Raw genomic sequence first — 26,570 nt, forward strand, 5'->3', positions numbered from 1 at the left:
TTTACACACTCAGTCCCTTAAACTTAACCCATGAGAATATTTCTACTAAAAAATAAACTACAGAAATAGTATTCTGTTGTCTATCATCATTGATGTGTCTTAGCTAGTTAGAGCAGCATTTAACATAGAGGAATTATCCAATGTATTTATTTAATGAATGAAGGAAGGAGAATAGATGAATAAATGATTTTCATGCAAAACTGAAATCACATCTTCAAGCACTAGATGACTTCTGAGTCTTAGGATAGTAGAGTAGGCATCTACGGTAATGCCAGCTGGTATGGTGCATTCTAAAGCAGTGAGCATGCTGCATGTGACATCCGAGAGTGGAGCTCAAGTATCCTGATGAAAATCAAATTATTTTTTTTAAAGATTAATTGATTGATTAGAGATTAAGAAACTTTTGGAATCATAAAACAGTCTGAATTTGACTCTACTTCTGGATAATTTATGTTTTCTTAATCATTTCATGAAAGATATAAATGTATTGATTAATATGTAGTTTGGAACACATAACACAGTGAAATATCTGCTTTCCCCTGTGATCAAGGGCTAAAACTTGACCTTTAATGTAGAGTAGCATTTTGCTTACAAAAAGCGATATTTCATGTAGAATTCTTCCACTTACTTAAAAATGTTCATATGGTACACAAAAGAAAATATAGAGCAAATATATGAGATACATATATATTTATCTTTAAAGTAATTTAAAAAGTAAAATATTCCCTTTTAAGTTTATCAAGGTGGCAAAAATGAGAACAACCAGTAACAATCCGATGCTTTCATATACTGTCAATGGGAGCACAATTGCTTTTCAGGAGGAAACCAGTCACAGATCAAGAGCTCAAAGCTTTACTACATCTGGTCAACCAATTACAGAAGCCTACAATGGTGTAAGAATCATCTCTCTCCAGAGGAAAACACACATAGAAATGACAATAAAAGCATTCAAGACTGGGGAGGCTTTGCTTTAATAAGAAACTACTACTACTACTACTGCTACTACCCCTAATGATGAAGTGCCTCTCCTCCTCACTGGAGCTTTAGTATATGCCTGAAGTGTTACCAGTATCACTCTTTGTCATTCAGGATCCTTCTTGGAAGGGATAATTATGAAACTGCCAAACTCCATATATATATATATATATATGTATGTATTTATATGTACCATAGCACATATTTTATGTGATTTTTAGCTTCATATTAAGTATAATGGTTTCAACCAAGAGACTCTCACTTCTAAACAACTGCAATGGATTTGGCTTGTAATTCCAAGGAGAATTTCAGTACTTTGTTCCATTCTTTGAGCAGATGTTTTAGCTTTATATTTTTATGGAGATATTCTCATATTAATACAAAAGTTCTTTGAAAATGAACATGGGATCACATTTAAATATGAACAATGGCTTAAGAAACAAAGGCAAGTGAAGAGAAAAGGTTCACATTTGGCTTCTTTAAAAGGATTAGAATCCTATAGAGGAGCTCAATTAAGGTACAAATACAAGAAAAGCAATTCAGGTATTAAATTTTAAGAGCAACTCAACATTCCAGTTTTAAAGGATAAGGTAGTTTCCCTACCAACCAAGATTTTCCATCAAGTTATAAATCACTTTCTAATATACAGAGTCCAGCTTCATAAATATCTTCATGGATTGGCAATTGCAAAATATCACTAGTCAAGATTCAGTTACAAACCTGTCCAAACTTTACAGTTGTCCTCATATCTCTTGCAAGAAAATGTAACATTATGTAACACTTGAAGAGAATTTATTTCTACTGGCAATTTAAAAGTCAGTCACCAATTACAAGGAGACTTGAAATTTAGTGGCTCCTTGCTAGTTACCCTAGTAACATTACTTCTTCCACAACTGCTAACATTACTAAAAACATCACTGGGTTAAATATTTTTATGTGGAGGATTGTTCTTATTTCAAAGGCCGTTTTCTTCTTTAAATGAAGAAAACATGATTGTTCAAAATGCAAATGATTTCCGCCCTCAACAGGAGATAAATGAAAGCAAGTATGATTAGGGCTCTTTGTGACCATCTATGGATTGGAAAGAATCTGATAAGGGTGAGCTGGAATGAGCCAACACTTTCAGAAAATTCTAGAAGCATAATTCAGCAGGAAAGTGTAATTTCTAGACAGCAGGGATTGTTTCCAAAGAACACAGCAATTCACGCTGAAAATCTGTTTCTGAGGGAAGAATACACACCTTTAAACTCAGTCCTGCAGAGGCAGAGGCAGGAAGATCTCTGTGAATTTGAGGCCAGCCTGGTCTATGTAGGGAGTTTCAGGCCAGCTGGGGCTACACAGTGAAACCTTGTCCACAAAACAAAAGAAAACCAAAAGCTATGTTTCTGTTTGTGTGTGGAAACTAAAGCTGGGAAAGATTACAAGGGGGTGTAGAGGAGAGAATTATACCCTGACCCAGACAGTCACTCCCCTGCTCTGTTGCTCCAACCCAAATGGGAATCCTACTCACTTTTGAACAGGATCTGCCCATTGCACTGATGTGCTGAGAAAAAAACGATCTAGCCATAGACACAGAGAAGTGATCTGATCTCTGAAATTCGGTAAATATTAGCAATAACCTACAATTCATTTTTAAGTGTAGCAATTACTTGAAATTTAATTCTTGTTATGGTTTTAGTTACTCCAATATGGATTTTCTTAAGGTTCTCCAAAGGGCTGTTTGGGGTGGAGACGCTGCTGTGAATTGCAGGGAACAGCTTTTTTTCTTTACTGGTTTCACTGTCTCTTCGTGCTGCCATGTGCTCTCTGCAAACTCCACTTGCTTTTACTTCAGTCGGTATTCGAGTTTGGATGGTTATTTTAACCATAGAAACACATTAGGATACACGAGGCCAGGTGGGCTTTTATGTCTTTGATTCACAACTACTCAAGGCTGAGGCAGCAGGGTCACATGTTTGAGGTTTGAGGCCTGTCTGCATAACACGGTAAGTTCAAGGTTAGCTCAGGCAACTAGTGAGGTCCTGCCTGAAAATTAAACATTAGAGGAGGCAGGCAATAGGGTTAGTGATGGAAGTCAGACCTAGAATTCTTTCCTAGCACGTGTAAGGCCCTGAGTTTGATCCCCAATATCAAAAACAAACAAAACAATCACAACAAAACCACTTGCCCTGAAAGAGAATCTTTCTTACTGAAAAACAATACCCCAGTTCCTTTTCCACAGAGGTGGTAAAGTTTCTTTCTCGTCTCCATCTTTACGAGTTGTTTTAATTTACATATTTTTCCCTCCATACCAAGCATGCAAAAAGCCAGGGGTTAGTTTTCTGTCATTACTACTTCCCTGGATCTGAAGCTGGTCAGCCTGATGTGGCTGTCATTGCTTGATATATCTGGGGTGTGTGTCAGTTTACAAACTGGAGTTTTCCTGTACGGAGCGGGAGAGTGCCTGTGCCCGCCCCCCTGTGCTGGGACACTTCCTTCCTCCAGGTGTGAGCTTCATGTCTTTCAACTGGTTTTCATTGGACATGGTTTCTGGGCCCCTCTACAGTATCTGGATCCATTTTAGAATGTCCCGGTGTCTATTAAAATGTTGTATTCAGTTAACTACAGTCCTGTACATGTACACTGTAGTAAAGCAGTCTTGTTACTTGATCTGATAACACGGAAGTTCATTCAGGAGCAGGCATGTCAGGAGATCACCTAAAAGCACAGGGCATTGTCACAGTTGTCATCATGCCAACACTCAGAGTCTGATACTAGCACAATTGTGCTTTCACCAACCTGTTCAAGAACTGTCTTACCTTCCATGACTCTGTCTCAGGAAGGTCTTCCTGCCCTCTGTCTGGGTCCCCATCTAAATTTGGCTTCGAGAAGTAGTTATTTCTATCTGAAATTTTATTGTTTAGTCACTGTATACAACTTTATTATCTATTTTTCTAAAGAGAATAAACAGTCCTATCATTTACCCGGAATACTGCCTTGCATATGGTAAGCATCCAGTGAGTCCTCATTGGATAGATATTATCACTCTTTTTGTTATTTGTATGTATGATTTGTTGAGTGTGGGCATGTTCATGTTCCAGTGTGCAGGGGTCAGAGGATAACTTTCAGGAGATGGTTTTTCCCTTCCAACATGGGTTCTGGAATCAAACTCAGGTTACCAGGCCTTCAGGGGAAACATTTTACCCACTGAGCCATCTTGTCAGCCCAAATTTTGGTGACCCCATTTTTACAAATCTGGGGACTGAGTTTTCATGAAAATTATGTCAGTTAAACAGAATGGCCATTTCTCTGGGACAATCTCTATTGAAAATTGGTAAGATTCCATTTCATTTCAGACTCTCTTCCTCCAAATTACAGATAGCCAGGTTCTTTCAGAGTCCTTGAGTATTTAAGAGTTAATTATCTCTTCAAACATATTCTTTCTTTTTGTGCTGAAAATTTTCAAAATCCTTTCTTCTGACATTTTGAAATGCACAGTTATACAATTTTACACTTTGCTTCTAGATCACTGGAACTTAACTATCTGATGATCACACCTCCTCTTGCTGAGTTGATTTTTTTTTTTTAAATTTTAGGACAGTTGTCAAGCACAGGATCTTATCATATTTGCTATTTAACTTCCTTTGGGTGATAATAAACCTCTAATTGGTATATTTCAGTAGTGAGCATTCTAATTCCATATACCTCAGTATATAACTTAGACCACTGATCTCAATCAGAAAACAAACTGAAACATATTAAAGTTCAATATCACATGTAATACTTCCCTCAGTTGCCCATACAGAAATTCTAACAAGGAAAAGTGGCCTCAGTTATTCCATAGATTCTATGCACATGGCCATTGGCCACCAGAGTTTTATCCTTTTTTTTTTTTTATTCCACAGATATGAATATCTGAGGATCCACACTGAGGCCACCAGTTGTTTGGGGAATGTATCATCTTTGTGAGATTGGTTCTTTTCTTTTATGAAGTTTGAGGGTGCTGCTGGATGAAATCTACTGACCTAGGACAGCCACTTTACAATCCCAGTCCACCACTCAGAGCACAGGAATAGCAGATCTTCTAACTCTCACATACAGGCAGCTCCACTTCTCCAACAGGAACATCATCCTTTTGATGCACTTGAAGGAAAACCACCCCAGGATCCCAGTGGCTCCACTCTGCACCTGGCACTGATGGGAATCCTCCACAATGGACCATCATACCCTGTCCTAAGCCTTTAGAAACAGCTTGCTCATCTCGCAAGGAGGATTTACAAGTTTCTTCTCAGGCAGCGGAGTAGCTTGTCCTCTTTAGTTCACCCTCAGTATTTTTCTTTTCTCACCATTTGACCCTCTTTTGTACCAGCCACTGGTAACCAGTGAGTTCTTAAGCAGCCACACTAAAGTCTTTAATTGCCTCGACTTTTGCTCTCTAAGTTTTCATCATTACATCAGAAGCACCTTCTGGAAGCCTTCCCTTAGCTCCCTAGCTTTCCCTGCCCGTTAGGGGTTAATCTAGTGACAGCCATTACTTTCCTCATCACTTACTGTACTCTGGCAAACAGTGGGTCCCCGGTCAGTGTTGCTTCATCAGTGACCCAATCACTCACTCTGCAATTCCCTTCCCCTGCTTGGCGAAGGCACAGGGCATCCAGCCCATCCCATTCTGCCCCTTCCTGATCACTTCCTTGACTAATTTAGAAGGTGAGTAAGCACTTCCTTTGGGGGCTGTCATTAATGTCTCTTTACCAGTCAGATTTTGTTATTGAAGTGTCAGACTAAGGGCTAAAAGAGCAATAGTTGATTCAACTTTTACCATCTTCAGAGGTATTGCTTACTGATGGTAATAAAGAAGACCCATGGGAATAAAGCTTTACATTAAAATGCATCAACACATATCAATAAACTAGAATCATATCAGATATATAATTTTATACATTTCTTATATTCAGTCTTCGGGGTATTTGTCATATTTGATTACAAAAATGAAATCTACCATTACAAAAACAATTAAAAAAACAAAGTAGTAGAGAGGTAGAGTGGGGTTAATTAACTTATTTCATTCCCATCTTTGATCTGACATGAGAGATGGGAATTTTTTTCTGAGAGGAATATCCCACACCTTTGAGAGAGTACTATTCAGAATATATCTTTAACATTTGCCTGTACAGGTACAGGAAATCAAGTTGTGTATAGTTTACATCAACTGTGGGTGTCTGCAAACATTCCCTAAATTTAAAAAGTAGAAGTAACTAACGAAGAATAAAACTGCATTCTTGCAGATTCTGAAAGACAATCAGCCGACCCATCTCTCCTCCTGAGTTTAGAGAGAGTTACGCAGGACACAGGCAGTTTGTAAAGAGACAGGGGGCATGTGATGCCAGCAGCCGCCACTGTCAGCGTCTTCCTTCAGTCTCATCTGGCTGCCTCATGCAGCACTGTAGTCCCGTTTCCTCCCATTGAGCAGAGGCCGACAGCTGGCCGGGGCTCCTCAGCTGTGCGGCCCTCAGCCCTCTCCTCCTGTGCCACAGACGCCATCTGAAATGGAGGGCGGGCCCAAAGGGGAACAGGACACAAGACTCTTTTTTAAAAAAGTCTGCTGAGAAACAGGGTTTTCAACTTGACTTTGAATGGGGCTATAGATTAGGTCAACAATGGGGCCAAAATCTTGAAGTGCTGTCCCTTAAATAATTGAGACTAATTCTTAAACACTATTATGGGGTCATAAAACACCAAGCCTGGAAATTAAAGATTTTTATGCCTCATCAAAAAGTCTTTGAATGTAACTCCCTGGCATCCTGCCAAGGAGGGCAGCTCTTTGGGGGGGAACCCTATGCCAAAGGCCAAAAAGGCAGCTGTGTCGTTCAGCTTCTGAGGGCTTCCAACTCAGCACCCACACAAGCTCAATTATGAACAAATTAAAGGGATCCAGACTGAACACAGTAATTCTGGTAATTTAAATAAATAGAGTAAAGTCTGCAATTAGTAGGGAAAGATTGATTTTCTGGAAAACCCAGAAGTATCTACCCAGTCACTTAAATTGTACCCTAGCCCTTGAATAAGCATAGTTATAGCCAATTGCTTAAACATAAATTTCTTGTCCTTATTATTTTAATCATCATTGATCTATCTTAAACATGACCACATGCAAACTCCAAAAAATATCTACTAAATATGGAAGCAAAATGGCCTCCCCAAATCTAGAGTGGTTACAGAAGAATTAGGAATAACAAATAAAGTTGCTGTCAGTTTTGAGTTATGCTTTAGAGTGTGGAGAAACAGAAACTCTTCTGCAGCCAATTCACAAATAAAACTGTAGTTAATCAAGTGAACTTTACAGGTTCAGAGAAAACACTTACTCAAAAAGAATCGGAGATTAGTTGTGTACAAGCTGCTAATTAATTTGTTTCTAGTTTATTAACAAAGAAAAATATATACCGTCACTCTGTATAGATCCTCACAAATCACTTAGTAAAATTCAATACCTATTCTGGATTTAAAGAAATAAAAGGACTAATGAAAAAAGTTTAGTAAGCTAGGACTACAAAGAGGCTGATTTAACTTGATAAAGTGCTTCTATCATAACCCACAGGAAGCATATATACCATTTACACACACACACACACACACACACACACACACACACACACACACACACACACTGAAGAAACATTCCTATTGTAACTTTGATTATCTGATTCTAATGTTCCTGGAAGAGTCAATGCATTTGAAAAGCCAGAGTCATGTAACTTTGAAAAAAATCTTGTTTTTTACTTAAAAATATAAATCAGAAGAGAAGTATCCTATAAGTAACTAAAATTCAGAGTAATAGCATGATAATTCACACAGGGTAGCAAGTGGTACAGGGCAGATTTATATATCAATAAATCAACATGTCTATAAACTCACCCATGTACTAATATAAAGGAATTTAGTATCTAATGAGGATGCACTCCAAATTATGGAATGATGAAAAAGTCAAATATAATGAATGTTTATTTTCTGAAGAAATATTCTTCTATCTCATATACTATGAATAAAAATATACTATCAATCATTTCTTTCCAAAAAAAAATCTCAGGAAGAAAATAAATGAGATAAACAGGACACCAACAAACAAAACAAAACAAAAGCAAAAGGAAGACAAGATGGGGTTATACAACAATAAATCAAAATATTTGTGGTTATGTGTGTATATGTATGGGGTGGAGGGGAGGGCAACAGCATATATCTTTGTGAAGGAGCCAGAGTTGACCTCAATCTTGTTCCACCTTAGATTTGAGACAGGGTCTCTCACGGTACCTGGAGATCACTGCCTGACTCCACTGGCTGGCCAGTGAGTCCCGAAGGTCTTCCTGTGTGCCTTCCCAATTCTGATTACCAAGTGACTAACTTCTGTGCTTTTAAGATGGGCGCTAGAGACCTAAAGTCAGGTCCCCAGGAATTCACAGTAAACTATCAACTGAGCTCTCATGTTGGTTCCATCAAAACATGTTTTATGGTAAATGATATCAAGATCAAAGTGAAAACATAAGTAACGATTACAACAGTATAATAGTATTCTAAAAATAGCAACTGGAATACTGGCAAAGATCAATAAATAAATTCAAGATAAGAAGATACAAAGGGCCAAAAAATAAACAAAATAAAACTTTCAATCAAGCTCAAGTTCCATTTAAATTGGAAAGAAAAAAAGCAAAGTATAGATCAAGAGACTCACTCCTTCAGTACTGCATAACTACGTAATGACTCCAAAGTACATGTGGCATGAACATGTGTGTAGATGGCTGGGCAAAGTGGACAGTACAACAGGCAGGGTCGTTCATGTTTAAGCCCTGTGTATGCTTGCTGACTAGGGGAAAGGGATGGGGATGAAGAGGCTGAAGTTTTTGTAAGACTTGCCCTTCTTTGGAAATATATGCCAAAATAAGTAATTGGAATTTCCTCACCTTTAAAAATTCATCACACCAGAACATGTGACATGATTCAATATGCAGGTTAAGATTATCATTTGACTCAGTAGCAAGCATGACACAGAAATGGTCCTGATGGTATCCACAACCCTTTGAAGATTCCTATAGACTTTTCAAAAGACAGTGTCAGCTACATAGCCCAGGCTGGCCTTAGATTGAGCTCCATTTGCCAGTCACCCAAGTGGCTGGAATTATGAGCATCTGTAAGCATCTATCACCACACTTAGGTCATGGAAACTTTTTGATAGAGGACTAGCCAGTCTGAAGTCATCACTCAATAAATAAATATGAACATTTATCCTTTTATGTCTTTGTATTTTTAACCACGTGAAGCTGATGCTTTTTCCAGGTTAAAAAATATTATGTGAGTATTCTGCCTAAATAGTGCAGGTTTTATTTATGAGGAATAATTCCAGGGCTGAGTGCATGCCAGGCAAACACTCTACCAGCTGAACTACATTTTCAGCCCTAGGGTTTATTATTAGCTTTTAACTTTTGAAGTTGTATTTTGTCCCGCTGAGAGCATTAGTCCCTTAAACATCATCATCAACAATACATATACATATATAAAATCAGCAATATATATAATTAAGATGAATATATTTCAGAGTTCTCAATGGCACTTTAAACCACTACAACACTCTCCTACTGTAATCAGAGAGGAGACACTTCCAAATGCTCAGCACTAGAGTATCACTGGGTTTACTCACTATGAAAGACAACACACTTATTAAGCCCACTCCACTTTCTGTCTGGGGAGAAAGACCAAGATGGTCCTATACTGTCTACTCCCAAATTCTCTTAGTCTTAAATTCATACTTCTCAGAAGGGGTTCAACTTTGACAACAGCTGTGAAAATGTTTTCATAGCATCTAACTACGTCACTTTGCTGCAGTGCCTTTTAAACAATGCCTTTTAGCTTAGAACTTACGTCCTTAACAAATTAACTCAGGGACAGTTGTGTAAACTGAACAAACATTGCTATTGTCATTGTTCACTAGAGTGTGAGTGCCTATCATCTTGTACAATAAAATGCAATGGATGGATGCTAATATACATATTTCAGAAATGAGATTTCAATTTGAAAGAGAAAATTTTCTTAAAACCAAAGTGTCAGTATTAGATCAATGCATCCCTCAAGTCCTATCAGAGAAGCTTCTTTTTGCAGTAGATGATGATTAACACAGAGGCTGACAACTGGGCCAAATACAGAGAATGAGAAACTAGGAAATTCCCATGCCTCACTGGGACATCTGGATCATGCCTCCTCTTCCCAAGACTCAGGGATCATTGTAGAAGAGGGGGCTCAAAGAGTGTAAGAGCCACAGGTAGCGATGACTACCAGGAAACAGTGTCTACTCTGAACTAACAGGGACAGCATGCACGGGACCCGTGCAAGCTTGAGCCAGACTAAATTCCAGCATGGAGGGAAGAGGTAGGCATGGAGTCCCACCTCTAGCTGAGGAGCTATCAGCAACTGAAACTGGGAGAGTCAGTTTTCTTTAAGGGTGGAGCCTGTGATAAGTCAACCACCCTCCACTAGAAGGCCATACTCCCAACAACATATGGACTTGATGGATATTAAAAAAAGGAAGATAAGTAGGGTTGGCAGGGAATGGGTGAATTTGGAAGAAGTTGGAGGAGGGGGTAAATATGATAGAAAAAAAATACTGTATGAAAATCTCAAAGAATTAATAACAATTAAAAAATAAAATAATATAGATACTTTTTGGACATGACTGAGGTTTAATCGTTTTGTAAACTTGGTGATATCCTTTCTCTCTTAAAATGGATGATATACTATTTTTATCCTTGGCACAGATTTTAGAATTATAATGCTAGCCCTTTTTAATTAAAGAAAGAAAAACAGCAATATATTTCCCTTCCCAAAATGAAGAGCCAGTTTTATCCATTCATCTTATTTATAGAGAGACTGGGAAGACAGAACAGGAAATGTTTATCAAGCACTTCCTGAAAACGAATTGCTCCTTAAAGTATAGTAATCACACGTGTCACTGTCATACCGCAGCCCTCCGGTTGTCACAGGTTTGCTCTTGAGAAAATCCCCGTATGACCACACCCATGGCAGCCTCCTTGTTGAGCTTTTCTATCTGTCTCACACTATAGGTGATTAGGGCAAATGCTCCCCAACGATTTAGTTAACTTATAGAAAATGGAATCCATCTCCCTTGTTTTGTTGTGATTGAACATTTTCCTGAGCTGCTGTAAATGAACAACAGATAACCACCATTTATCGGATCACTGGGTAGAGCTTGCAGTTTTGATGATTCTGTTTCCTGGTTACCATTAAGGAAATATATGCTATGCCCCAAGAAAAAGCAATTGCAGAGGTTGGCCCCCGAGCTCTTGAGATGCAATGAATATTTTGCTCTGAGTGTATGCTATACTCTGTTTCTAAGATCCCAGACGATGGTAACAGTGCTCTTCAGTGTCTAAGAAGTCTTATGGCTCCAGGTCTTGGTCTAAATTGTTGCCAGAGTCCTGGATCTCCCCTTGAAGCAAATAAGTCCTATGGTATTCAGGATGTCAGCAAGATTGTTTAGGGTGCCACAACACCCTCAATGTGACAGACCTGAGGGACACCTCACCTCTCTAGAGTCATAGGATTTAGGGATATTTAGTTGAAGATACCAATGGGAAGTGTCATTTGACCCAATTATCCGGCCAGGCCAAGCAACGGGCATGCCCACCAGGCAAGATACATACAAGCTGAAACCAGAACACAGAAGCAAAGGCAAGTGAGTTGAAGATTTTTTTTTTTGGTGGTATTCAAGTTTTCTAGTTTTTTTATGACCTATAGAGGGAAAGAATTATATGGAATGCGTCATAAAAATAAGCCATCTCTCTTTCCTTTACGAACAGGTTAATCTGAATTAATGTGTGAGAGGAAATGGGACAGTGGGGTGAACAGTGCCCTTTCCCAACTTCCGAAGTTGGAGGAACAAAATTGCACTTCTGGAAAGACATATGGGTGGAGACTGGAAAAACGATTTGGATGCTCCTCCCTGTTACTTACCAAGGTCCATGCTCTTGGAGGTTTTCAGGTTAATTGATTCATGCTGCATGGCTGGTATCACAGATCTGAAATTGACAGGTTGATCTGGAAAATATACTGTGGAATCCACCCCAGAGCTGTGGAAAGAAGGTATACATTACATTTAGGTTTAAAGCAAGAGGCAGGCAGGGAGGGAGGGAGGAAGATTATGAACGGACATGAATATACAGACAACATCCCCTCATCATTTTCTCTCCAGCCTGCAGCCATGTATTTTAAACTGATTCTCGATTCTCAGACTTCTCTTATGGAATGGAACAACTGTGGCCTATGCATTTTATTCTGCAGTAAATTTTAAGTAAAATGTACACGGGCTAATAACATCTTTTGTTCCTCAGTCCTTGCTGCCCACTGGGACACTGCTGCCTGGGTGAGGGGTACTGGGAAGACCCAACACTTCAAAGGATGCTACTAGACATGAGCAGAGCCCAAAGTGGGCTAAGAGACTCCTGTGGGATAAGTGGGGCCTTTTAAAGAGCAGTGAAAGGGATGTCTCCTTGAAGAAAACCCTCTTGAATGACTGAGGGCTGCAGGAGACTGAGTTTTACCTTCTTAGGTGATCTTCAAAGAGTGATGCTAATGCTGAGCAGATAGTCTGGCCATCAATAACACCAAAAGGAAGCCACAGGAACAGCACAGTTGACAATTTAGACACAAATACATTAAATGCGCTTTATGGATTTTTGCTCCTTGGGGTCAATCTAAAGAATTTTGCTTCTACTGAACACTCTGTTTTTATTGGGGATTCAGTAGAAGGGATTATATAAAGAAGTTTTAGATAATGGCTTATATTTGTTTAGAAATAAGTATGGACACACTTTCCATAAATTAAATTGCAACTGCTTTCTCCTCTGTGCTCGAGTTTGCTAAAATGTGTATGTGCGACTCATCTCAGCGTGACTTCTGTCAGGTGACAAGTCAGGATTCTTTGACAATCTGAAAGGACAGAGGGTGGACTTCAAAGTGTCTGGTATTTTAAAGGACAAACGGCAGCAGCAACATTAATGAAAGTTGATCCCTCTAAATGAATGAAGATTCTCCTAAAAGGCAGAGAAGAACCTCAACTTTCAAACTAAGTACACTAGCCACGTTTAATTTTTTTTCTTAAAAAAGGAATTGTTTATCCTTAATATTTAATATTCCCTGTGAGTAATGGTAAGTAGTAGCCTTGCTGAATGAATAGGTGAACCTCCGTTATTGTAATCCAGTGTGTAGAAACAGAATGTGTCCTGACAGGTACCACAGTACAGTGTTTGAGGGTCAGGGCCATAGAATACAATGGACCAGTTTACATCCTGGCTCTGCTACTTGCTGGCTGTGTGACTTGGGCAAGTCAATGGAGCTCTCTGCACTTCAACACATAAAAGGAGTATAATTATATTGTCCACCCTTCAGTTTCCTCATCTATAAAATGTGCAGTAAGAGAACTTCTTTGTAAGGCCATTGTAAAGGTTTAAATAAATTCAGATATGCAAGATACTGAGTGGTTAAAAACTCAATGTTAGTCATGTTTTAGTATTAATAAGCTCCAAATTATCTTTCCTTTTTATTTCTGTGGGTCAGGATGGTTTTTGAATGAGGGCTCAGGGTTCTCTCTAATGCAAAGATTATACCTATTTTCATGGAAATGACATAGAAATTTTGAATTTACTCTTTAGTGTTACAAAGATTCCAGGGGGTTTCTTTCTTGCTATCTGGGTGCATTGTCAATAGAAGAAGTGCTATAGATCTGATACCTTGTGATGGCAGAGTATGCCAATTGTGCCCAAGAGTCCTTGACTTGTTTAGTGTTACTTAGGCCTATGTGGCCTAATGGGAATACTCCACTTTTCCTACTAATTTTGCAGAGTTCAGAGACACCACTGAGATCACGAGTTTCCATTAGGCTTTGTGTCTTTATGTGTGTTACTCATCCTTTATTTGCACATAAGATTTTATGCTTTGATCATGTGCGGGGATGTAGGTTTAATGTCAGCAAGACACACGATCTTTACAGATTCAAAGGCTTGAGATAGAGGGGATTAAAGGTCACCCACTCATCATCTAAGAGTCTAAGGCCCAAAGAAGGGGACTGATGGTCCAAGGTCACATGGTTGCTCAAGGGCAAAGCTGGAACCTGAGTCACAAGCTTGGGTTCAAATCCTAGCTTGAACACACAAACTCCTTTCTTTTTACATTGAAGATCTGATCAGTCTCCTAAGTAACTTGCATTTTAGGTTTGCTTTTGTGGATGTGATGAAATAAGAGAAAACCAAGCAGTTAATGGAAGCAGATGCTGTGCATTTTAATAAGAGCCTTTGGGGAAGATGTTTAGGACTAACATGAATATTCCTCTTTAAAACAAAGATCTCACTGCATTTCAAGCACTCTTCTCATGGCAGACTATGGGAATCTACCCAACTGATGAGTGTACTGGTTAATCTAATTCAGCCTCTTAGATTATCTTTTCAGACTTGGCAATAATTGAAATGCCAAGAATAAGAGCTCAAATTCTCTAAACTTTTGGAAAATAATCATTCTACAAATAGGGCAGGAGTGACATCTGATACAGAATCAAGCTAGGATCTGCTCAAACAAAGCAAATATATTTTTATAAAAATATTAGGATATAATTGAGGAAAATAGGATAAATGAAAGCTGTGCTGTACATATGAATGTTGTAAATCATTTACACATATATACATATGTCTGATTACATCCATTAATCTGATGTTATATACATCTGTTACCATTATGTTGAATGTGTCCAAATGCACAGTTTGAAAACGTTCATTTAGCAGGATCCCTATTACCATCGTACAAAATGGAAATGCAAAATAAAGCTGAAGTCAGATTGGCAGATATTTAGGGATGGAAGTGAGGGTAATGTAAGATGTGATGGGATTAGAGCCAATGTCAGCAGATAGCACACTGAAATAATGAGTGTAGTATTGAATTAGTTAATGTGAAAATTTTTTAGCCATGTAAGTTAGACGGGTACAATCGTTTGCGATTTTATGCTACACATTGAAAGCATTTGGAGTGAGGGTGACACAATGATTAGCTATAAAATATGACATATTTTAATTTTGAAGGAAGTTAGCATGTGCTCATGGCTGAGTGGGCTGCAGTGGGAAGCTGGAAGTTGACAGCAGGCCAGAGACATGTCCTAGATAAAGGCCGTGTTTTCAGCATGAACAACCAGGGAATCTCTCAAATATAAATGATACTCTTGTCAAATTATGCTGCATAATGAATAAATAAGGGCAGCAAGAAACATATGCCGTTGTCCTGAAAATGGTGACATGCCAGGAATGTGAGAGACACAGAGGAGTCAGGACTGGGTGCTCAAGGAGAAGTCTCTGAAGGTAAAAGACAGGGGGGAGATTTGAAGGAGGGAAGATTTCTTTGGAGCATCAGGAGTCTATGACTTGTGTATGCATGGGGGGATATGACTGGGAAAACATGAAGAATAAAGGAATAACCAAGATAAATTGGTAAGACTATCATATTAGTTAGGGTTTCTCTTGCTGTGGTAAAACAGCATGACCAAAAGCAATGTGGGGAAGAAAGGGTCTCTTTCATCTTTACAGCATAGTGTCCAGCATCCGGGGAGCTGATGCAGAGACAGTGGAGGGGTGCTGCTTACTGGTTTGATCCCCAATGCTTATTCAGTCTGATCTCTCATAGCACCTACGCCCACTAGCTCAGAGGTGGCACCAACCCCAATAATCTGGACCCTCCCATATCTACCGCGAATCAAGAAAACAGCTCTACAGACTTGCCCACAGGTCAATCTTCCGGAGGCCGTTTCTCAGCTGACAGTCCCTCTTGCTAAATAACTCTAGCTAGTGCCGTTGACAAACACTCAACACATTTTGTTGTTGTTTGGCTTTAACCACTTATCCAGACTTCACAGCGAAAACACGTTTCTCATATATTTTGTTTTTATTCAGACACACATATTCTAAACTTCTCTCTTCCGTTATATCACTGTTATAACAGAAATAAAGATGTCCTGTTGTTTCAAAGAACAGGCATTAAATATGATCAAATTTAGTTTCCCCCCTTTAATACAAGAGAGTTTTTCTGCTTAGAGACTCCACCCCTGAAAGTGCATGTTTCACTTGTAGAGAGCTTTCCATGTTTGGCTTCCTTGCTCAATGTCCCTGGCTCCCTTCCAGTCCTTCCTCTATCCTCACACTCCAAATCCCACTGCTGCTGGTCACCTAGGCAACACACAGCTTGCAGGATGGTACAGGTCACAGGCTCCCAGGAGAGGGAAGAGTTGAAAAGCATTAAGACTTATTTTATCCCTCTCAGAAATGTCTCTGTCCCCCCCACCTATATAATTCCTCCTTTCTTTTAGACCCTGCTACCCTGGTGTCTAAGGAGTCTAGCTGGATGTAGCTTTCCCATCCACAACTGAAATTGCTCAGGGTTTGACGCTCTCATCCCTGGCACGGAATCACCCAGTGTTTCTCCACTGCTTTCCAGAGAAGTAAGATGCCCATGGAACACGGCAGAACACCTGCTGTGGATTTTCCCTCCACCCACCAGTTTCAGCTACACTGAACACAGGATTCCTTCTTCTCTCATCAAGACTTTCCTTCCACCATGTCCCTGCCTCACGGGCCCCCTTCATTTTCTGTGAAATCACTCTTTATCTGATGTAACCTTCCTCTGTCTTACAGACAGAGTTGGGGCTCGGTCTTCTGTGCTCTCAGGGCATTATCCACTGATTTCTCCCTTCTAATTAGCGGTGTGTTTATCTTTTTAGGAGAAAAGCTCATCTTTTTCATGACTTTAAAAAGGTTTTGCTTTTTTGTTGGCTTACAAGGAGTTAGGTTTTATTATGACCTTTGTCAAACAAAATGTTCAGCTATTATTTCTCTTCCCCGCTTCCTCCACATCCCTTCTCTCCCTGTACTACTCCACCCCATGGCCTCTTCCACTTTTGTGACACATGTGACCTTTGGTACCCCTCATCCCTACCTCAGTACCTCTTGCTCCCCTCTTTAGGTTGCCTATCTGGTGTTATAGTCTATACCCATTCTCACAATCCAAGCCCTTATCTACATACATACGAACAATAAGAGTTAAGATCTGATTATAAGAGAGAACATCTTCTGAGTTTGGGTCACCTCACTCCGGTTCTACCCATGATCCTGCAAGTTTCCTGACTTTGTCTTCACAATAGCTGAGGGAAAGGCATACATATTCATAGATGTGACATTTTCGTTATCCATTTTCCTCCAGACGGGCATCTTGGCTGGGTGACACTCCATTGCTTTCATGAATAGCACAGCAATAAACAAGGTTTTGCAAATGATTCCATGGCAGGATAGGATCCTTTGGGTACATGGCAAGGGCTGGTTTGGCTAGGTCATGGAATAGTTCTATTTTCCCATGAATTTTGTTTTTATTAATAAGACCTTCTAACAATTTGTGCTACAGGGTTGGGTGGGAAGGCTGGAGGGTTGGGAGAAGGGAAGAGGGGGATCTGTGATTGGTATGTAAAAAATGAATAAAAAAATTCTTTATTAAAAATCAAAGAAAAAACTCCTCCCTCTTCTCCCTTCTTCTCTTCTTCTTCCTCCTTGCATGAGGCTCCAGCTCGCCTCTGCTTTCTCTCTCTCTCTCTCTCTCTCTCTCTCTCTCTCTCTCTCTCTCTCTCTCTCTCTCTCCCTCCCTCCCTCCCTCTCCCTCCCTCCCTCCCTCTCCTTCTCTCTCTCTTTCCCTCTCCTTCTCTCTCTCCCTCCTATCTTTCCCCCCTCTCCCCCTTTAATAATAAAACTTTCCATGTGGATGCCTTGCCTGCATGGTGTGTCTCCCCGACCTTCCATGGAGCACTTTGGCTTAAACCTGCCAGGGCCACCACATGCCAGTTTACAACACTATCTGTTTATTTTATTAGCCTACTTATTGATTAGGCAGCTGTATATTTTTAGTCCTTAATTTTTTCAGATCTTTATATATTCTAGGTATCAATGTTTTTTACATATCAACCCCTGCCTGTGACAAAGCTGAGTGAGGTTCTTCCATTCTGTGAGCTGTCTGTCCTCTCTGACGACAGTTTCCCTTGCTGTGCAGAAACATTAATTCTATGCATTTCCATTTGTCGATCTCTGGGACTTTCTGTGCTACTGGAGTCTTGCTCAAAAAGTGTTCAAGTCTGGTCACTAGGCTCTCCTCTAGCAGTCTGAGTGTCTTGAGCTTTAAATGAAGGTCTTTGACCCATTGTGAATTGACTTTTGGTCAGAGTCAGAGATTTCTGTACATCATCAAGTTCATTTTGGATTCAGGATCAAGGCAGACAATGTAGATAAATGACCAAAACCAACTACATCCGTATGTTCTGCTAAGGGAACCCTACCAGTGCTGGTTCAGCACATTGTGATTCTCAGTGCAGTTCACGATACTGTTTGGAGGAAAATAGCTGATTTCAAAAACTAGCGGTAGTGCAACATAGGCAGCCTCCCTCGGAGAGAGCTGGCGACACTCTCATGTCGCCTTGTTTTTAGCAGATTGCATTAAAAAGCATAATAGGAATGACATCGGCTTTGCCGCAAGAAAAATGAAGAAATTTCACAGGATTATCCTGGGAAACAGAATGGAATAAAATACACAGTTTTTAACAGCCATAATAAATACAGAAAATAGCAAAGAGACAATTTAATGATTTTTAAAACTCATCAGAAGAGCACATTCTATGAATCCCCCTAGTCAAATGGTATGTATGCTTAGTAAATCTTCCCCTCTCCTGCTTGTGTGAGTCTAAAAGATATTGATTTTCTGGTTTCTATTATAGAGTGGCTATAATATTGGGTACCCTTTTCAATATTTTAGATTATATGGTGTTGCTTTAATTTTTAGGTTTCATTAACTTTCTTGGAGCATCTATTTTTAAAATTCCTTTCGGGTTTGCCAGTTACAAAGTAAAGAGAACCTGAGGCTTTATGCTTTCTCAGTTTTATTGTGTACCTCCCTATGTAAGTTTCCTTTGAGGCTCTGCTTCTCTGGTCTTGGAACCTGTAAAAGAAACACCAGCTATTTTCTTAGCGATGTTAATTATATGAGATGGATCTCAAAAAATTCCAGGAAGCCAATTATGAACAATGTAAGCTCTTAGCCAGAAAAACCTTTCACCCAAAAGGAAAAATGGAGACTGTGAGATTTCCATTCTGCAAAGAAATAGAGTTAAAATAAGGTTGCTGAGTTTTCCCAGAAAAACTATAACAGGAACCATTTACGATATATCATTTTATCGATACCTGTGGTTGTAATCTTCAAGGCCCCATTCCAGACCAGGATGCAGTGGTGAGGACGGCGGTACTTCACTCTCGGCCCACCCGTCACTGGGAGGCTGTAGGTCTATAAACAAGGAACAAATGAAGCTGTAGTGAGCCAGAGGGAAAAGGATTCAGTGCCTACTTTTGTTTCAGACACATAAACCAGCTTTGAAATCAATAAAGCTTCACCTGGAATGGGAGGTCTCACATGAACGCTCCCTGGCTGAGATGAACTGTGCCTTCTAGAGTATCTATGGGTATGACCCACTCACTGACCACTATGACAAATAAATCCACATATCTCAATGACCTTTAGTTACCCGTGAAAGCCTGGTGCTTAACAATACCCCTGATCTGTAGGAGACTCATAGAACATGTCTTTTATATCTTAATATTTTTATAATTATGGCTTTATAATGACTACTCTGAATTACAATTTAGGCATTTACCTGAGTGAGAAATAGTACTGAAGAAGATGCCCTGAGACCCTGTGTACTGCTCATTGTTTAGACAAAGTGGGAGGAAAAAGACTCACTTTTTCTATCTGTGACATAAAACCTTATAAGCCAAAGACTAGAGTCTGAATTTGGGGTTTCCTACTAAATAAAACATGGCATTCTTCTATAAGCTATTCAGTAGTGGAAAAATAACATGCACCCTGATCATCACTGTTACCAACAAGAAGTAAGTTCTGATGAGACATTGTGGGTCAGATATTGTGCCAACCATATTGTTCATTCCGAACATTCCTTCCTTTAACACAACCACAAAATTAATGAAGGTGCAAAGAACTGTATGTTGTATCCTTTTCCCTAAATGTTACCCAAAAGCCTCTTGACAGGCTGTTAGAATGAGCCTCTCTGGACCTTAATCACTACAAAACATTCTTCTTCCATCAAGCTGCACAGTCTATGATGTCTGTCTTCACCCATTAATGTTTACATTTGTGCATTAGTAGCGTGAAATAAGTCCTGGATCACATCTATTTTTGTGAAGACAGCTATTTATTGAGCTATCAAGCTGTAATCTACTCATCAACATTTTTCTAACTGAAGGTAACTTCATCCTTGTCTTCTCTTTTGTCTCTTCTAAAGCCTCTTCTCCGGATTTTTATAGTCTTATTATAGCCATCACCTTAACTTTTATTGTATTCCTGGGTCCTAGCTGTTCTTCTTAGTGTGGTGATAGGAGCAGAGGCAGACATCATGTTGGTTGACTGTGTACAACAAACTCAGACCCTGTACGGACTTGTCTTCTCTTGACCTTGACACCTCCATTAAGCTTTGTATCAGGTATGCAAGTGCAGAATTCTAATCTTATACAAACATTTTTAGATTTAATTGACTGTATGAGTATACTTCTAATACACACACACACACACACACACACACACACACACACACACACACCTGTGAATGTTGACAATGTGTCTTCTAGTCACTAAGTTATTGTTGGCTAAATGGCCCTCTTTAATTACCATATTATGTTTTTTGTTTTGTGGAGTCCACAGAGTCAAGAATAGCTGAGAAGTAGATAAACAACAAAAAACCACCACCACCACCACCAACAACAACAACAAAAAAGTACTAGGACTTTAAATAAGATAAGAAAGCTATGGCCCTGGTTTGAAATGAGCCCAATATTTGGTGTTGCATGAATCTTCAAAGTTCTTATTAATAAAATCAAACCCGAGGCCAGTTATTGGGGTCAATGCTGGTAGATCAGAGAGACAGAACAAGCCACAGCTATCTCACCTCACCAGTTCCTCAGCTGGTCCTGTTTCCTCAGACTGGAAGCTTCTGTGTCCTCATCCCAATGGCTCTCAGCTGAACTGCTGCTTAAAAGCCTGAATGCTTAACCAGCCAAATGCTTAACCAGCCAAATGCTTCTAGTTTCTGGTCCTCACGCCTTATATACCTTTCTGCTTTCTACAATCACTCCCTAGGATTAAAGGCTTGCTTCCTGGGATTAAAGGCGTGAGTCACCATGCCTGGCTCTTTCCAATGTGGCCTTGAACTCAGAGAGATCCAGATGGATTTCTGTCTCTGGAATGCTAGGATTAAAGGCATGTGCTATCACTGCCTAACTAGTGTCTTTTCTGTTCTCTGACCCCAGATAAGTTTATTAATGTACACAATATTTTGAGGAACACAATACCACCACATTTCCTCTCTTTTTGTCTAAAATTAAAGAAAACTTATAACTAACACAAGAAAAACTATCCAATAAGTATATATAATATATACAGCCAAAAATTACATTAATGATGTCTAGTCCATTAACATTTGACAGATTCAGATAAAAACTCGATTATATATATTAACAATGTCCAGTCCAGTAACATCTGATAAACTCAGACCAAAAAATTTTCATTACTTATCTTATTTAAAACAAGTAGTTCCTTTTTAAAAGTAGATTCCATAATCTCCCTTTTTATCTTATTATATCCATATTCTCTCTTTTTTCTTTTCATAATACATTCAGTAGTCTACCTTTTGTCATTTTTGTATCTTCCCCTTTTTCTTCAGTGTAGATTCACTGATCTACCTATTTATCCTATTATTTCTTTATCTTTTTTCTCAGAGTAGATTCAATGATCTATCTCATATCTTATTCTAATTGTACTGAAATGTGATTTTGATTGTATGTTAATAAATAAAGTTGCCCGGGGGTCAGAGCTATTAGAGCCATAGCAAGAGTGTGGCGGTGGTGGCACACACCTTTAATCCCAACACTTGGTAGAAGAGCTAGGTAGATCTCTGTGTGTTCAGGGATACAGCCAGCATTGGAGACATATGCCTTTAAGACCTGGGGGGCTGTACATACAGACAGTGACGAGGAAGTCACGTGTTTGGGTTTACAACCAATGAGAAGGCAGAACAAAAGACTATGAAACGACTTACACACAGGAAATAGCTCTCTTTCAGGAAGCTAGGACCACCGCAGGAGGAAGGGTGAGATTTTAGCTCTGAGCTCTGATCTCTTGGCTTTCTCTTTTACATTGGTTCTGTGTTTCTTATTTAATAAGACGGTTGGTTACATCTACAATTTGGCATTTAAATAAAGATTTGTTGAAAATAGCCACACTCATTTATTTGCACACTTACTGTAGTTTTTTCTGCACTACAATGACCAAGTTTAAAGAGCTTGATGACCCCACCTTACACTCTTCTTGAGGGTAATGATAGTGTTGTGGTATTGTACACATGTCTGCTTTTCTGATAGTATTTGACAACATAAAGGTATTCAGTCAACGCTAGTCCAACCGAGAAGGAGAATTCAATTTCCGATCAGCACCGCAGAGTGCCTCCTGCTATAGAGTGATGGATGCACTCTCTGACTCCTACAAACATAAACATTAGGGGAATTTTATGATCTCTTCCAAATCCTCCAGGGGATTTGGGACAGGGCACAAAGTGAAAATCTTTGATTTGAGGTAGAGAGTAAAGACCTAACTAATGGATGACTGGAGGGATTTGGGCAGCGGGTCACCTCAGCTGTCACCTGAGTGGAGGAGATGAAGTAGACAGAGAGTGTGAAGGTGAGGAGGACAAGGGGAAGCGAGGTGAGAGCTAGAGTTGGGATGTGCTGAGGCTCCCTCCGTCACCATGAAGTCCAGTGTTGGTGCCCGCTATGGCTCTTCCAATGCCTAGTGCTTATAGAAAGCCCCAGGGACACAGCCTCCATCCCACTATTATCCTGGAGCACCACACTTCCTCCACAGGAGGCCCAGCTAACAGTTTTCCAACACAAATGTGAATTTTCTGGTGTTCCAATTTTACAAATGTTATTCTAAAAATTCCTTTTCTGTGTAACAGCTTGAAGAGAATAAAAAAATAAAATACGGAGCAAACTGTGGGCAGTATGTACTATTATTACCAAATTAGATGGAACACAATATATCAACACTGCAGTCTTAAACATACAAAGACTAGGAAAAGGGGAAGGCAGAAAGTTAATGTTTTGGCTGTCCCAGCTTCTCTCCTCACTAGACATTACATTTGGTCAAGTTAACTTCATTCTGCTAAAAGAGGCCCTTTCATTCAGTTGTGGTCAGACCACTATCATAGTTCACAAGTCTCGGTGGCATGTAACACCTTCACTGGCTCTGAAACTCAGGCCCTCTTGGAGTTTCTCAAAGTGCAAAATGTTAAGACTTAAAGAGAGGCAATGGGCATGATGAAAGCAGCATGATGATATTTTAATTCTAGAATGTTCATAGACTCTCTAAGTCAGTTGACTTCCATGAATAGTAAGCTTATTACCCAGCCTTTCACTGAAAATGCAATAAGTCCATGCTATGAGAAGCCGAATTCAGGCAACCTAGGAATGTAGTACAGACACACAAGGATCTAATAATAGATAGACTTTATTTTCTTCAAGCAAACAATGGTTTATTTCTTAAGAGGCTTAGGATGCAGCCTATCCTCCAATACTATCTTAGAGTACCACACTGTTCCACAGTGGGCATTACCAGAAATTGTCTAGCACAGATGGGAAAGGTCTTGAAGGAGCTGGGATTTTCATACTAACTTGGAAAATGAGGGTGAGACGTGAAGCAGGTACCTGGCAGGTCACTGGTTAGTGGGTTTTTGGTTTGTTTGTTGTTACTGTTGTTTTCTTTTTATTGGCATAAGACCTGTTCTATCCACATTAATGTTTTATAAGGAAGAGAACATACAAAAATCTTCTCAGAGATTATCTGTGGTCACTGTAATCAAAGGAATCACTTTTTCAATGCAGACATAAAGCAAAAAGAGTTCTAAGGATGCTCCTGTGTTCTACAGAGAAATTCTCTTCCTTCCCTGCTTTGTGGACAGTGGAATTGAAAGTCTCAAGATCTGTCAAGAACACACACCTTACTTAAGGTAAGCCAATACATACTGAGTAAATCCTTTTAGCTAGTTACAAGGAAAAGTCAGCATTTCATAGACCTTCTTAGGACCAGGTGGAAAGACTTCCGTGGTCACAAGGGAACAAGACTAGGCAGTGCCTTTGCTGTGGCTGAGATGAACCAAAGCCAGGTACAGGAATTGAATCCAGGCTCTGGGGGTATCAAATATGCATAGTCTTAGGTAAATTATTTATTCTCACAGACCTTCTATATCTTCACCTGTAAAATGAGGCTAATAATATGAAACACTTTGAATCTGAACATAAATTACTTAACAACATACCTAACAAATAGCAAATACTTAAAATAGAAAACTTTCAGAGGAATTAGTGACCCCCAACATCTCACTCAGATGAAATAGTTTTATGTTCAAATACTCTCAAATTCACAAGTCCATTCTGATATAATAACATCAGAGTTTGGGATTTGTTCCTGTGACACTATAGTTTGGTGATATCTTAAGCTTCTAAAAAATAAATACAAGATCGATGCTATAATGTTTATTACATCCACTGAATAGTAGAGCATGCCACCGCTATATGGGAGGCTATAGAACGTTTAGTGATACATAAGATACTCATCATGTGGCATCAATTGAGGAAAAAAATCTTAGAAATTACCTATAGTACATTTCATTTTACTTTCATTTTATGTATACATATTTGCATGAAGAGAAGACTTGAAAGATCTACATAAAATGTTATTGATTAGGAGTTATGATAGATAGAGGAATGAGTAATATTAAATTTTCTTTTTAATGCTTTCCCCTAAAATTTCTACAATGAATATGTATGTATTGCTTTTGCAATATAAAAAGTAAAAGCTATTAAAGAAAGGAGAAAGAGGGAGATAAAACAAGTTTCTGAGTGACCTGGAGTGTAAGCTTGAAAGAACAATGGAGAAAATCCAGGAGTCTACTTGAAATGTGATCCATTCCAGTAATAAAAGTGTATGTCACCAGACAACAAGAACAGTCCAGCTGCCACGTCAATGGCCCCAAGCTGTGCTATTCCACTATTTATCACATTCATCTTGGAGCCAAGCACAGGGCTTGGAGTCACATCATGACCACTCTGTGGTCTCATGTAAATCCATCCAGTTAAAAGTGACTTGGTAACTTTCAATGATTCAAAAGATCTTCCAAAACCTCACAGTTTGCCATCTTTGATTCTCCACTCGTGGTTTGTTTTATACAAAATCCTCATGTTTGGGGCAGCAAGCACAGAAAACTGTCGCTTCAACTGGAAACCTTGCCAGGCATCTGATTCACAAGTTCCAAGTCAGCGCTCTCACCCACCCACCCCTCAGCTCTCCTGACTCTGAGTGACAAAGTCTGCACTTTGCCTAATTAATTCGCCTTTGTCCCTGATACCTTCCCCTCTTCTCAGGGAAAAGCCAGTTTTGTGGTTTTGTGCGCTCAGAGGATGGAACGGGAGAGACTTTACCTTTTCTTTTATCTTGTGGACTGTAAGTGCCAAACGGATACAATATACTACTATCATTTCGCCTGGAGGTGCTCGGAGCTTCTTGACAGTTCTCAAAACATGGTCTGGAAAGGGCCCCACACTCTGCAAGCCCCTGAGGGACAGAAACGAAAATTACACTTTAAAAATACATTCCAACTTGGACAATTGAAGCAGGGTGTAAGAATGGTCCTTGTCTGAATCCTCTTTCGAGTTGCAAGCATGTATATCTTCAATTGTGAAAAAAATCAAAATGGCCCTGTCTGTTCAAACATCTTTCAATACGAAATAAACAGCCCGGACAATGTAGTGTTAAGGATTATGAGTGCTGATAGCCAACACAAAAGGGGATTAACTTTATTATTTTTTCCCCCCACTTACAACTGCCTTCTTTCAAATTTTCTTCCATCTGGGAGTACAGCTTGTAGCGGTGTCAATATGAGAATCCAGTTCATGCCAAGGGTGTTTCTCTGCCAACCAGCTGGTTCCTCTCTCCCTCTGCCACTCTTTCTCCCCAGATAAGTGCATATGCTCCAGGACAAGTCAGAACCCAAGCAGTATTTGTCACCAGAATGCCGTGATTGTGTCCTACTGCAGACCCCAGGCTTTGGCCAGATGCTAAAGTAGACAGCTGTGACAGGGCCAGACAGTGGTTCTCCCTGGAGTCTTTTTTCTTCCATATTTCTCTTTCCTCTTTGGATTCTGACAGTCTGCAAACAAATCCACAGTTTTCTGCAAACTGCTGTATCCAGACTAACACCCCACAAACTGTCTTCCCCAGGTGCTGAAGAGGTAACAGGAGGCAGCTGATGACTGAGAACTCAGTTATGTTCTCGAGCGGATTGTGGCATAGCGAGCTTGTCTTTTGCTCCTGTTCCTATTATTTGTCTCCCTAACAGATTTCAGGGAAATAAATGATTTGGAAGTCATTCCATA

At 39.5% G+C, this 26,570-nt stretch overlaps 1 protein-coding gene across 1 annotated transcript in view; it reads right to left on the bottom strand.

The window, feature by feature from the left end:
* The window catches only part of Pard3b (par-3 family cell polarity regulator beta), a 978,380-nt gene that overhangs the window by 387,944 nt on the left and 563,866 nt on the right, over nucleotides 1-26,570 (bottom strand). Inside the window, exons 13-15 of the mRNA XM_006975013.4 lie at nucleotides 25,617-25,749; nucleotides 19,260-19,359; nucleotides 11,968-12,083 (exon numbers count right to left, since the gene is read on the bottom strand). Of these exons, the coding sequence (XP_006975075.2) occupies nucleotides 11,968-12,083; nucleotides 19,260-19,359; nucleotides 25,617-25,749 (349 nt within the window). The remainder of the gene's footprint in view (nucleotides 1-11,967; nucleotides 12,084-19,259; nucleotides 19,360-25,616; nucleotides 25,750-26,570) is intronic.

Source organism: Peromyscus maniculatus, chromosome 13, assembly GCF_049852395.1.
Source record: "Peromyscus maniculatus bairdii isolate BWxNUB_F1_BW_parent chromosome 13, HU_Pman_BW_mat_3.1, whole genome shotgun sequence".
In the NCBI taxonomy this organism is placed as follows: Eukaryota; Metazoa; Chordata; class Mammalia; order Rodentia; family Cricetidae; genus Peromyscus; species Peromyscus maniculatus.